A 12,663-nucleotide genomic window follows, 5' to 3' on the forward strand; every position below is an offset into this window, starting at 1 on the left:
CTCAAGGAAAAACCAGGGCTGTTTATTTTAAAGCCAGGGTTTGGTTTTTGTTTTTGTTTTGTATCCCCCACCCCTTAACAGATTAGGAGGGTTCAGTCGACTCCATCTGGAGACGCTTTTTTTGGTTGCAACAGACGGTCCCTTTAACATTTTTTCTCCATCTCCTTTCTGTGCAAAAAAAAAAAAAAAGCCCCAGAAAACTGTTTGAACGAAGAGTGAGCGAGGCGGGGAGAGGGGGGGGTTGAAGCTCTGCAGCTGGCAGGGGCAGCCGCTAATGAGCAGCCTTTGGGGGGCCGGTGGGGGGCAGCTGCGCCAGGTTCTCCTCCCGGGGGGGGGGGAAGAGGCCGCCTGTCTCCCCCTGCAGCAGCCTGGCCACGTCCCCCAGTTTCTGCCCCTTGCCAGATGGTCCCAAGTGTCTCCCTCCAGACTTGGTGTTGAATTCCCAGCACCCCTCCCTCAAAGGAAACGGGCTCCCCATCGAAGCAAGGGAGCTGGGTTCCTGCCCCCCTTCCACGGGGGGGGGGGGGCATTCCTCTGCAGGGTGGGCCCCTCCCATCCCAGGGGTCAATGCGCAGCTTGGGAGAAGGGCGGAGCTCCCACTCTGCTGGACTGGCACCTGCTGTCCCAGGGTTCGATTCTTGACCGCCTCTCCAAGCAGAGCTGGGAAGGACTCCTGCCTGAAAGCCCGGAGAGCGGCTGCCAGCCAGTGTAGACCCTGCTGGGCTGGGTGGGCCAAGGGCCTGGCCCCCTAGAAGTGTGGCTGGACCTCAGTCTAAGGCCAGCTCCTTGGACTCCCTGGGTCTACCCAGTTGGCCTTTGGGCAGCCTTCCTTGCTTGCGCTTCCCCACAGCCCCTGGGCCCCTGTTGCTGCCCTCTCCCATTTATCCCCCTCTGGAACTTCCCACCCAGGCTTGCTCTCTCCTCCTGAGTCCTTTCTTCCACCCCCAGGCCCCAATTGCTCAGAAGTCACACTCCCCCCTGGCCCTCCTGCTCCTCTCCTCCCCGCTCCCACAGTTGTCCCCCCCGCCCCGCAGTGACACAAGGCCTGCTCACCCGGGGCTCCTTCTGCCAAGCCCCAACCCCAAATGCAACCCTTTGCTGTCTGTCCCGCCCAGCACATTTCCCGGACGGGCATCTTTTCTCCTGCTCCCTTTCCAGGTTCTCCCCTCCCTGGCGCTCTCAAGAAATGTCCCCTCCTGGTGCCACACGGCACGCACGCTAGGTAGGGCCCCATCCCACGTTTGGCCCAACACAGTCCCAGTGGGGATTTGGGGCCCCTGGACTCACTGCTGAAGTTTGAGGGGCTTCCTGGGAGGAGGAGGAGGAGGAGGAGGGATCTCTCTCTCTCTCTCGGCCCCTACAGTTGCCCTACGTGGGAAGTAGGAAATGTGTCCCCACCACCACCGCCGCCGCCGCCCAGGTCATACAAGGTGTCACCACTGGCTGGTTGCTTGAAAGGGCCACACTGCTGCTCTTGAATACAGGCTGTAATGTAGACAAGCCTCGTTCTGGTCTGAGCCCCGTCTCCTAGGGGGAAGGAACTGGCTCTGTGGAGGAAGCTTATCCTTTCCTCTGCAGCCAGCCCAGCAGGTTGCCAGTGACTCAAATGCAGCATTTCTGGGGGGGGGCTTCCCCACTTCCTTGACCTCTGCCGGGGTCCTCGCTTGCTCCCTGGCCGGCCGGTGGGGGCCCTCTCCGTCCTCACTCACTCTTCGTCCTGCACAGGGCACATGAAGGCACAACCCCGCAGCGAGGCGAGGGGCTGGGCAGCACGTGGGTGGGTGTCGGGGAGACGGAGGATTGTGGGGCGGGGGGGGATGATATGATAACTCAGGAAAATGCAGAGCTGTGAGAGGAGTGGGGTTTAATGGAGATGGGCGGGCCCCTCGGTGTGAAGGGGGGAAGCACCACCAACTGAAACGGTTTCCTTGATGGGCAGGCAGAGAGACAGATGGGTTCAGAAATGTGGGTAAGAGAGACAGATGAGATAAGAAAGGTCTGTCTCTCGGATCTGTCTTTCTCTCCCCCCCCCCGCCCCGTTCCCCACTGAGCTGCAATAAGGACAAAAAAAGATAGATGAGATGAGAATGTAGAGAGTCTAGATTGCCTTGGATTGATTTGAGCGCCATGCATTACGGCGCCCTGGGTTGCAGGGAGGGGGCATGGGCCTCCACCCGCCTGGGCTGGTGCTGCACCTGACGCCCTGCTCCTGGGCTGGGGATTCTGGCCTGGCCTGGGCAGAGGGAAGGCGTCTTCCCGGCCCACCTCCACCCCGGGCCAGCATCCCAAGCAAAAGCCTCCTGAAGGCATTCACAGGAGTCCCGAGACCGAGAAAAGAAGATGGATAGGTGAACCGGAAGGCAGGCGGGAGAGAAGACGGAAGGGTGTAGGTGGCCGGAGGTCAGAAAGTGGCGGGCAGAATGGTGGAAGGGACCAGAGAACCAGGAGGAGGTGTGGGAAGCCCAGAGGGCAGAAGGAGGTGCGCCTGCCTTCCTGAGCCCTGCCGCCTCCTCAGCCAGCCTGGCTTGGCCGCCACGTGTTCTGTCCGCTGAGCCCCGCGTACAGCCGCCAAGCCCCGCACCCATTCACATGTCCCGCCTTTTTCTCTTTGCCCCCCGCCCCCCTCCCCTCCGTGGCACCCCCTTCCTCTCCCCCGCCAGGTCGCCAGCTGACCATATTTAACAGCCAGGCTGCCATCAAGATCGGGGGCCGGGACCAAGGCCGGCCTTTCCAGGGCCAGATCTCCGGGCTGTACTACAACGGGCTCAAGGTCTTGTCGCTGGCCGCCGAGAGCGACCCCAACGTGAAGGTGGAGGGGAACCTGCGGCTGGTGGGCGAGGTGCCCTCCGTCATGACCACCGAGACCACGGCCACCACCCTGCTAGCAGACATGTCCACCACCATCATGGAGACCACCACCACCATGGCCACCACCACGACGCGGCGCGGCCGCTCTCCCACCATGCACGACGGCATCACCCAGGTCAGTGGGCGGAAGGGGGCCTTTGAGGGAGGGCAGGGGGAGGAGGGCAGGGGGCCAGGGCCGAGGAGGTGATCTGATGGGGGCTGCGTGCAGGAGGCTAGGCAGAGGAGGTGGGCGCAAGGGAAGCCCTGTGGGGGAACCGAGGAAGCTGCCTTCTACTGAGTCGGACCCTTGGTCCATCTAACTCAGGACTGCCGACACAGACTGGCAGCAGCTGTCCCAGGCGATGCTGCCAGGGATTGTGCCTGGGACCTTCTGCATTTAGGCAGGAAGATGCTCTACCACTGAGCTATGGATCCAACCCTGAATGGGAATCTCTTACGGTGCTCACATATCGTCTCCCGTCTAAATGCAAGCCAAGGCGAAGGGGGCACGTCATGCTTGCTACCCCAAGACCAGCTCTCAGCAGGCCCAAGCAACTAGGGAATATGGCATGCCAAAACGGTGCGTCCCCTGCTTTTAGAAATTAAAAGCTCTGCACCAGCATAACTCAGATGGTGCACCAAGGAAAGCCGGATTCTGAGAGTAGAAGTTATTCAGATCATGCCATGCTTTGGTTTAAAATAACCGACAAGATCGGGTAGGGGTGGGTTGTAGCATCTTCCCTACAAGGAAAGGCGACAGCATTTGCAGTTTCTGCAACTAGGTGGAGATGTGATGGAGTCTTATCTAAAGTTATATCTGATGTGGAGAAAAGGTTTTCTTCTCATTGCACCACACAAGAATCCGGGCTCCTCCTCCAGTGAAACCCGACTGGCAGGAAATTTAGGATGGAGAAAGGGAAGGACTTCTTGGCACCGCACAGCAGCCAAGGTGGTTAGACACTTTCATGGAGGACAGGCCTATTAATAGCTACTAGTCACGATGGCTGTGTGGAACCTGCATGTGCCGAGGCAGTCTACCTCCGGATACCAGATCCTGGGAAGCAACAGTGGGAGAGGGTGGTTTGCCTTCATGTCCTGATTCTGGCCTTCCTGGAGGCATCTGGCTGGCCTCTGTGGGAAACTGGATGCTGGACTAGGCGGGCCTGCCCTCGGACCCAACATAACAAGGCTCATATTACCTTCGTAATGGATTCTTTCAAGTACTTTGCCAGTCATGTGGGAGATTTCTCTCTTTCTCTGTCACACAGACACACACCCCTCTTCCAGCTTCTGTTATTTTACCAGGCACTGACCATACATTCCCAAACCTGCCTTCGCATTCCTAAGGGCTAGAACCTTGCTCTCTCTGCCTTTTTTACTTTTAGATTTTTCTTTTCAAAATCTGGTTCTCAAGAGGCTGAACTCAGTGCTGAGCTTTGCATGCTGCCCATCTCGGCATGGAGTGGCTGCACACACACACCAGTACTGCCACTATGAATGTACAGTATATATACCACTATTCAGCAAAAGTTCTCAAAGCAGTTTACATAATGAAGAAGAAGAACAGCAACAACAAAATATTTATATACCGCTTTTCAACAAAAGTTTCCAAAGCGGTTTTGCAGAGAGAAAGAAAAGATAGATAGATAGATAGATAGATAGAAAGAAGACGACACAACCCTGTTCAGGGCATCCGTGTTTGTTAAAAACCCCAATACCAGATGTCTGTGTATCTATCTGTCTAGCTAACTAGCTAGCTAGCTATTGTATATCTATCGTATTTATATATTGCCAGATATATATATCTCTAGGGAGTGTACATAATCCAAATTACAATATAAAAATAAAATGAGAACAATTTAAGCACTTTCACAGAATAAAAACAATTAAAAACAATCCAAAGAATCAAATAATTAAAACAATTTCACAGAACAAAACAATTAAACAGTTTTAAATTAGTTTTAATTAAAGGGGCTTAAGGATCTTTTAAAAAGCAATCGGAGATGGAGAAGCTCTTACTTTGACAGGGAGTGCATTCCAAAGCCGTGGGGCAGCCACAAAGAAGGCCCAGCCCCAAGTCGCCACCAGCTGAGCCAGCAGAAATCATCACCGGACCTCCAGTATATGAAATCTAACGAGTGCAAATAAAGAGCATTTGGGATCGGTTCTTACCTTCGAGCACCCAAATCACCTTCTGCATTGATACAGCCAAGGAAGGGTCGACTCCCGTGAACCATCCCTCGTTTCCACATGCTGGCTTTTGTAGGCTCACTTCCAACCTCGCCATTGCATTTACCTCTTGCACTTAGGATGAAGTTAGCTTGTTCGGCGTGGGAGTCTGTGGTTGTGTTTCCAGGCAGTTTTTGCTTCCGTGTTTAATTATCATCATGGTTCCATTCCCATTCCAGCCTTCCAGGTTGGCTGTATATGGTTGTGCCTGCTCCCTAATCACTCCACACAACAACCCTTTGAGGTAGTCTAGTTCGCAAGATAGTGTCTGGCCCAGGGTCACCCAGTGAGCTTCATCCCTGAGTGGAGCTTTGGACCTGGGACTCCCTGCTCCTAGTCTGGCACCCTAACCGCTACACCACACCGCTTCTTCTAGAACATGTGGCTTTTCTGCTGAAAATTGCCCCCTCCCGCCAGCTGCTTTTACCCTTGCAAGGATATCATTTCCCAGACAAGGATGACAGCACTTTGGGGGAGTGGCTGTCGGTGGAGGAAAGGCCCGGAGGGAGAGGATTGAGTACCCCTCTCTCCACCTTCTGCTGTCTCCTGCTGTTTGCATTTGAGCTTGTCTTAAAACTTTCCCCATCTAGTCATAACAATGCTGGGAGTTTTGGCACAAGCCCAGATTCTGGGCCATGATATAAAAATCCTGCACACGTGGGATCAGAACTTCTGCTGCCGACATGGTAGGAAATCACACCCGTTTCCTTGCTCCTGCCGGCTAGAAGCCACTCACTGACTGCACGTAGCTCATGGGTGCTGCTGAAGATGGTGTGCTGGCTGGCGACCCAACAGGACCAGACTTTCCTTTTGTCTCTGCCTTTCCTGTTGGAAAGCGGGCAGGAAGTGGGGAGGATGAGCTGTTGCAACTCAGCCTGGACCCTTTGCAGCCTTTATAGCCGCCCCCCACCCCACTCCGCTCCCGCAATATGCTGGGGGCATTTCACTGGACACAATCAAATGCTTTCCCCACACTTGGCATTTCATTCAGATTGATGGAATTGTATACAAATTGATGGAATTGTATACAAATATGAGAGAGAGAGAGAGAGAGAGAGATCCCCTCACAACACCCGGGGATAAAGATGGCAAGGATAACAGTTCCACAGAACTCTTCATCGGGTTTCTGGCTTCTCTTATTGGCCAAAGGGTATCACCAGGCTCAAAAGCGCACATTCCCTACCAGCTGTCCCAGTGAAGGGTATCACCACTCTAGTCTCTTTGTCTCTTCTATCCCTACTAATATACCTCAGTGTATTCGTAGATCTCTTCCCTACGAAGCGTCCATTCCTCTTCTTCATCTCTGTTTGCAATCTGCAGAGAAAGGGTCCCACTCTTCATGAGTCATAGGCCCGTTCTGGTTACCATTCCTCGTGCAAGAAGAACTTGCTTGCAGAATAAATGAATGGAGCCACTGTCCATCTGATATGACCATGGGCACAGACTGCAAATGCAGACTCAGTCCTCAGTCCAGACAGCTGCAGACAGAGCCGGCAGATGGTTTAAGCAGAAGGAGGCCACCACAGAGAAAGCCCTGCTGTGAGCTTCCACTGAGTGCACCTGAGCCTCTCTAGCTGCCGTCTGCTGAGTCAGGGACCATCTAGCGCAGCATGGTCTGCTCTGACAGGCAGTGGCACTCCAGGGTTTCAGCGAGCCCCTCCCGCCCCCCCAGCCCTAACGAAATATCTCATGACTTGAAGCTGAGATGTCTACTTGTAAAGCAGGTGTTCTGTCACTGAGCTATGAATGCTCCCAAGGAACATGTGGAGCTGCCTTCTGCTGAGCCAGACCCTGGGTCCATCTGGCTCAGAAATGTCCACTACCCTGACTGGCAGCAGCTCTCCAGGATTTCGGTTTGTGGAGGGGTGGTCTTTCCCAACCCTACCCGAGGATGCCCATGACTCGTGGGCAGGTCCTTAAGTGGCGCAGCGGGGAAATGCTTGACTAACAAGCAGAAGGTTGCCGGTTCGAATCCCCGCTGGTACTCTATCAGGCAGCAGCTATATAGGAAGATGCTGAAAGGCATCGTCTCATACTGCATGGGAGGAGGCAATGGTAATCCCCTCCTGCATTCTACCAAAGAAAACCACAGGGCTCTGGAGTCAAAATCGACTTGACGGCACTCCTTACCTTTACCTCCCTCGCCAATTTGGGCAGCTAAACTGATGCAGGGAGCCTTCCTAAGCTATCTAACGTGGCTGTTCAGGTCTTTACAGGCCTAACTGACTGAAGAGGGATAGCACTTATTTGCTCATTGTGTAGCCAGTGTTCTCGACTGTTTTAAAATGGGCAGCATGCTTGCCCACACTAGACCCCCCGTGAGGAAGATCATAAATGCAGAGCAGCTTGCCTGGGCCTTCCCAGTGAGTCTACAACCGGGATTGCACCCAGAGCTCCTGCAAGTCCGTCTCTGAGACCCCTAGGTCCTGCTGGTGCCTCACGTTCTGCCTAATGATCATATCGGAGAATATATCTGCTTGGCTGCCAGCATCCCAGCTCTCCTGTTCCTAGCAGTGGGTTGCCACAATGGAAAAGGTGAAGGCCATCTTGGCCTGCGTTAACGGAGGCACCGAGAAGTAATACTCCCACTCCATTCTGCGCTTCTTGGGGCTCGCTGGGTGACCCTGTGTCCAGTTCTGGGCCCCAGATTTCAAGAAGGGTGTTGAACTGCAAGGGGTTCAGGGGTGGGCAGCCAGGACGGGGAGGGGTCTGGAGCCAAGTCCTGGCGGTGGGGAACGGCTGGAGGAGCTGTGGGTGATCAGCCTGCAGAAGGAAAGACTTTGGAGAGACCCGGGAGCCATCTTCAAATATCGGAAGGGCTGCCACCTAGAAGGAGGAGCAGGCTTGTTCTCTGTTGCTTCCATGGGCAGGATGAGAATCTGGTGTCAGTTTCACACGTGCCCCCGAGTCCAGAAGGACTGCGCAAGGACGTCTGCTTTGGCACTCTTCTTCACTCTCCTCCTCCTCCTCCTCCGGGCCTTGGTGCTGCTGCATGTTCCTTTGAGAGCTGGGCAGAGGGCCGGTTCTTCTCCCACCCCACCCCAGCTTTGCAGTGCATGCGTGCATGCATGCAAAAGAATTAACCCCATCCCCTCCTGAACGATCTGAGGCTTTCCTCCCTCTGATGGCACAGATGATGTTTCTTGAAAAAAATGCTGACAAAGTCCTCTTCTGGTTGCTATGGCAACTGTGGCAGTAATTAGGCTGGCCTGGTTTCTCATCCCTGGGAAAAAGGGTGGAGGGCGGGGGGGTGGGAGAGAGAGAGACAGGAGAGGGAAGGGTGGTCTGAAGATATATACGGGGAATGTGGCGGGGAGAGGGGGTGTTGACCGACGCCAGATGTAATTGAAATCATCCCCTCGTCGGCTGTGCTGGCTCCTCTGGAGTAGCCCCCACTGCCTGGTTCATGCCTCGTATACACTGGTTCAGATCAGAGGCCTCCCCCCGCCTGCCCCACATGCATTGAAAGGGGGTGGTGGTGGTGGTGGTGGTGGTGGTGGGGAGTCCCCCTGCTCCCAATGGGCAGTGTTGGATGGGGTGTTGCAGCCTTTCCTTGGACTTGGAGAAGCTCCCACCAGATCCTTTGGAGAGGGGCCGCCTGGCCTCATTGTTCTCAGGGGCCGGGGGGGGGGTGTCCCAAGATTGCCCCCAGCCTCCTCCCTCAGTTCTCCCAAGGCACGACCCTCTGCTGCATCCGCAGGGCCCGGCTGAGCTTGTGGGGAATCCCAAGGGGAAGGAAGGGGGGGGGAGCCCAAGGCACGGCTCCCTCCCTCCCACCCACCAGCCCAGCCGTCTCTTCTAGGGCCTCTGGAGCCCAGCACTGAGCTTCCCAAGGGCCCTCCAGAGGACTCCAGTCGCTCCCTGCCATTCCCATCAGCTGCTTGGTGCTCCAGTCCAAGGTGGGGGTGGCAGGCAGGCCCGTCGGTCTCACTGCGCCTCTCCCTGGCCTCCTGCAGTGGGGCTCCCAGCGGGCGTGACGCTCGCCAGGCTTGGAGGCGCTTGGAGCCTGCGTCTCCCTCCCGGGGCCAGTCTGTGTTCTGGTAGGACAGACTGTGAGGGTGCAGGACAAGGGCACCCATCCACATGGCCCGGGTGCATGTCGCAATTGCAGGGGCCCGCCTTTGTCACTGTTAGGGTCACTGGGATTTCGCTGGAACACCCCAGGGAGTGCCCAGGCTGGGAGAGTAAGGAATTCACAGGAGCAACGGGATGCTCCTGTGGGGACCAGAGAGAAGCCTGAGCCCCAGGACGTGTTTCCGGCTCCAGGTCTCCTGAACCTTAGAAGGCAGGATCATAAGAGAAGTGAAGGCCTTTGAGCCTGTGCAGAGTGCATTTTCACCTCCGGTGCCAGCCAGGTTCTCCCTGCCATCACAGAATACACCTCCAAGGCGAGAGGCAGGCATCTGCAAGTCCACTTGGCCATGGCAGGTGCCCTCAGCCCTCCTGCGAGCAGGACACCCAGCCCCACACAGATCTCCTCCCAGAGGCCTCGTTGCCACTGCCATTCTTGAGAAGGAAAGAAAGAGCAGGGAATCCTTGCTGAGCAGTAAATCTCCGTCTCCCAGTGCCAAGGACAGAAGACCCACTTCTCTCCTCAGCCCTCTGCCTGCGAGCCAGGAAAGGGACGGAGGGAGGTGAGGGAGTTGGTGGCCACCACAAAGAATAGCCGGCTAGTCAGTGAAGGCTCAGTGTGTGGCTCCCACAAAAACTTGAGCCCCTGAAGCTCAAGCTCTCTCTCCTTTTTTTTTTTTATAAAGAAACTGGCCACCTTCATTCCTCTCCCGGAGAAGGCAACTCAGACCAGTGGTAAGACAGAAGCCTGAGGCTCAGTTTTGGAAAGACCAAAGCGCTAGGGCCCAATTGCAGCACACTGCCACCTTGGTGACAAGGGGGTGATTTGGGGTGGTGGGAATGAAACCGGGGTGGAGGAGTCTAAGCCCCCACGCCCCCAGCCTGGGAGGACCACTTTGGCATTACGCGTGTCTCCTAAAGACATGCCCGATGCCACAGGCCGTGTGGTTAGCCAGGAGGGAAGGGAAGCGCTCTCCTTGTGCTTACAGACATGTCCTGTCCGTATGTCCCAGGACTGAGGCTGGTGGCCCTGGGAAAAGGGAGAGGCAGCTCAGTTCAGGCCCGAGCGAGGGTCAACCCTGGGTGGGTGTGGAAGGCTGGCTCTGCGCATGCGCATGGACGTGGCAGGGCTGGCTTGCATCCTCCAGCAGCAGCAGCAGCAGCAGCAGCAAAGGATGGCTCCAATTGCACAAGGGCAGAGGAGGAGGCAAAGGCCGCTTCCCAGAGAGGAGGCTCCCCCCACCAGCTGCCTGTGAGGCAAGGCACTCTAGGGCAGTGAAGGTGTGGGGCAGCCGCTGGGAAAGGGGGGGCGGAGCTTGCTGCTGCTGCTCTCCTGCGCCTGCCAGCGCTAAGTGGAACAGGAGATCGCCTGCCCAGAACAAGAGCGGAAGGCAGGCAGGGGGCGTCTCTTTCGCCATCATCATCATCTGTCTCCAGACCCTCCTCAGAACCCTCCTCATTTATATTCTGCCTGTGAAGCGCTGGTGATTGATTCCATGCCCCGGGTTCCTGTCCAGGCCTTTGTTATGCTAATTCCAACACGCTGGGGCTGATCTGTGCCGCTCCAGAATACTGATGGCAAAGGGAGGGGAGCCCAAGGAAGCCTCGGCACAGGGACATCGGGAGCTGCCTCATTCCACTCTGGTCGGTCTTGCTCAGTATCGCCTACACAGACCGGCAGCCGCTGTCCAAGGTTCCAGGCAGGAGTCTCTCTCCCAGCCCTACCTGGAGATGCGCCAAGCAGACGCTCTAACCACTGAGCGACAGCGCCATCCCCTAAGGCAGAGCTGCATAACTTTGGCCTTCCTTCCTGCAGATATTGGACCATTCCTGATTCTTGGCCACTGTGGCTGGGTGGGGATTAGTGTCCCCTCGAAGAGAGATTCCTGGATGTTGTGGACTACAACTCCCAGAATCCCCGAGCAAGAGCTATTGCAGCTGGGAATTCTGGGAGTTGTAGTCCACAACATCTGGGAATCTCTCTTCGAGGGAATATTGGTGGGGATGCTGGGAGCTGTAGTCCCCATCCAAGTGTAAACCATGGCAGACCCTGTTTAGCAAAGGGGGCAATTCCTGCTTGCCACTACAAGCCTAGCTCTCCTCCCCACCACTTCTTTCTTAGTAGCACTTGCCTCCTACCCTTCCTCCAAGAACAATGTGTGGTTATCCCAGCCGGTCACGCAACAGCCCTGTGGGGTAGGCCAAGTTTGAGAAAGAGAGAGTCCACTCTGAGCTTCATGGGTTTTGAATTCATCCACAGTTCAGCACTCTTGCTGCTCCCCCACATAGGTGTGGATCTGCAAACATCCTTGTCTGCGCCCAAAAAAGGACAGACTCCCCTTGACAGAGGCCTTTTATAGTCCAGCACATGGGCGCTCCTGGGCATGCAAAGCCCTGCCTAGAAAGGCAGAAAATGCTCCTGTGGAAAAATATCTCTGACACCCAGCCTCGGATTTGCTAAGGAGGCAGCTCAGTTGATATTTCTGGGCAATGCCTTTGTTCCCCTGAAAGCTCTTCCCAGTGCAGCCTGAGCTTGGTGAAGGTCCTCTGTCCCGCCTGCTCTCCCACCTGACTCAAGGCACCCCCTGGGCTGCCCTAGTCTCCTGGGGCGTGGAGCCTCCCACATGTGAGTTGGAGGCAGGCCGGGGACCTCGTGAGTAGCGCACATGCATTGCAGGCAGGAGGTGTCAGACTTCGTCTCCCACTCTCCAGTTCAAAGGAACTTGGGGCCAAGCAGAATTCCAGCCAGGAACTGTCTCCTGGCAGGCGTTTTTGGGCATGGTATTCTCACTGGCAAGCGGCTGAAGGAGGCAGCCACTGTCAGAGGCAGGAGGGGTGCTGAACCCTTCTCCCTCCCACCATTTGCCCACTCAGAATTGCCTGCCCCACTTTTTTCCCCACAGGGAAAAAGATACTGCTTTTTCCCCCACAGGGAAAAAGATACAAGACCCTTTTTTCCCCACAGGGAAAAAGATACAAGACCCTCGGACACACACACACCCAATAGGTGGGAAAGCAGGTAGGAGGCTGCAGTTTTGAGCAAAAAAACAGCAAGAATGGAAAGGATTCGGCGGGTCCTCCCCTCACTGTTATTCAGCTCTAGATTACAGCCTTGAATGCTGGTTTTCAAGTAAGAGAGAGAGAGAGAATATCAGCAAACTGTTGCTGCATCTGTGTGGGTCTCGTTTTGCTCTTTGGAAGCACGATGGAGAAAGAGATTTCCCTGACCTGGGGCCTTAGAGACGGGCTGTTAGAACTGATCATCTTGGGCTGGATTAACCAGCGGTTTGACTTTATAAGCCTGCTTTGTATGTTATCGGTTCATGTGCGTGTTTCCGTCCTTAAGCAAGATCTCGCCACAAAAAGGCTGTGGTGAGGCATCCATTGGCCAGCACCCGGAACGTCACCACCAACACACCTTCCCCATATTGTCCATTCCCTGAGCAAATTTGCAGTTCCTTGTGACATTTTTTTTGTGGTATTCAAAAAGATGCATCCACATAGCTATAGCTTTAA

At 55.5% G+C, this 12,663-nt stretch overlaps 1 protein-coding gene across 24 annotated transcripts in view; it reads left to right on the top strand.

Moving 5' to 3' along the window:
* NRXN2 (neurexin 2) overlaps positions 1–12,663 on the top strand; it is a 366,798-nt gene that overhangs the window by 325,601 nt on the left and 28,534 nt on the right. For all 24 annotated transcript variants that reach the window (XM_053278159.1, XM_053278172.1, XM_053278167.1 and 21 more), the window contains one exon: positions 2,661–2,983. In XM_053278159.1, coding sequence (XP_053134134.1) covers positions 2,661–2,983 — 323 coding nt within the window. The remainder of the gene's footprint in view (positions 1–2,660; positions 2,984–12,663) is intronic.

The sequence above is a fragment of the Hemicordylus capensis genome, chromosome 14 (genome assembly GCF_027244095.1).
Source record: "Hemicordylus capensis ecotype Gifberg chromosome 14, rHemCap1.1.pri, whole genome shotgun sequence".
NCBI classification, from domain to species: Eukaryota; Metazoa; Chordata; class Lepidosauria; order Squamata; family Cordylidae; genus Hemicordylus; species Hemicordylus capensis.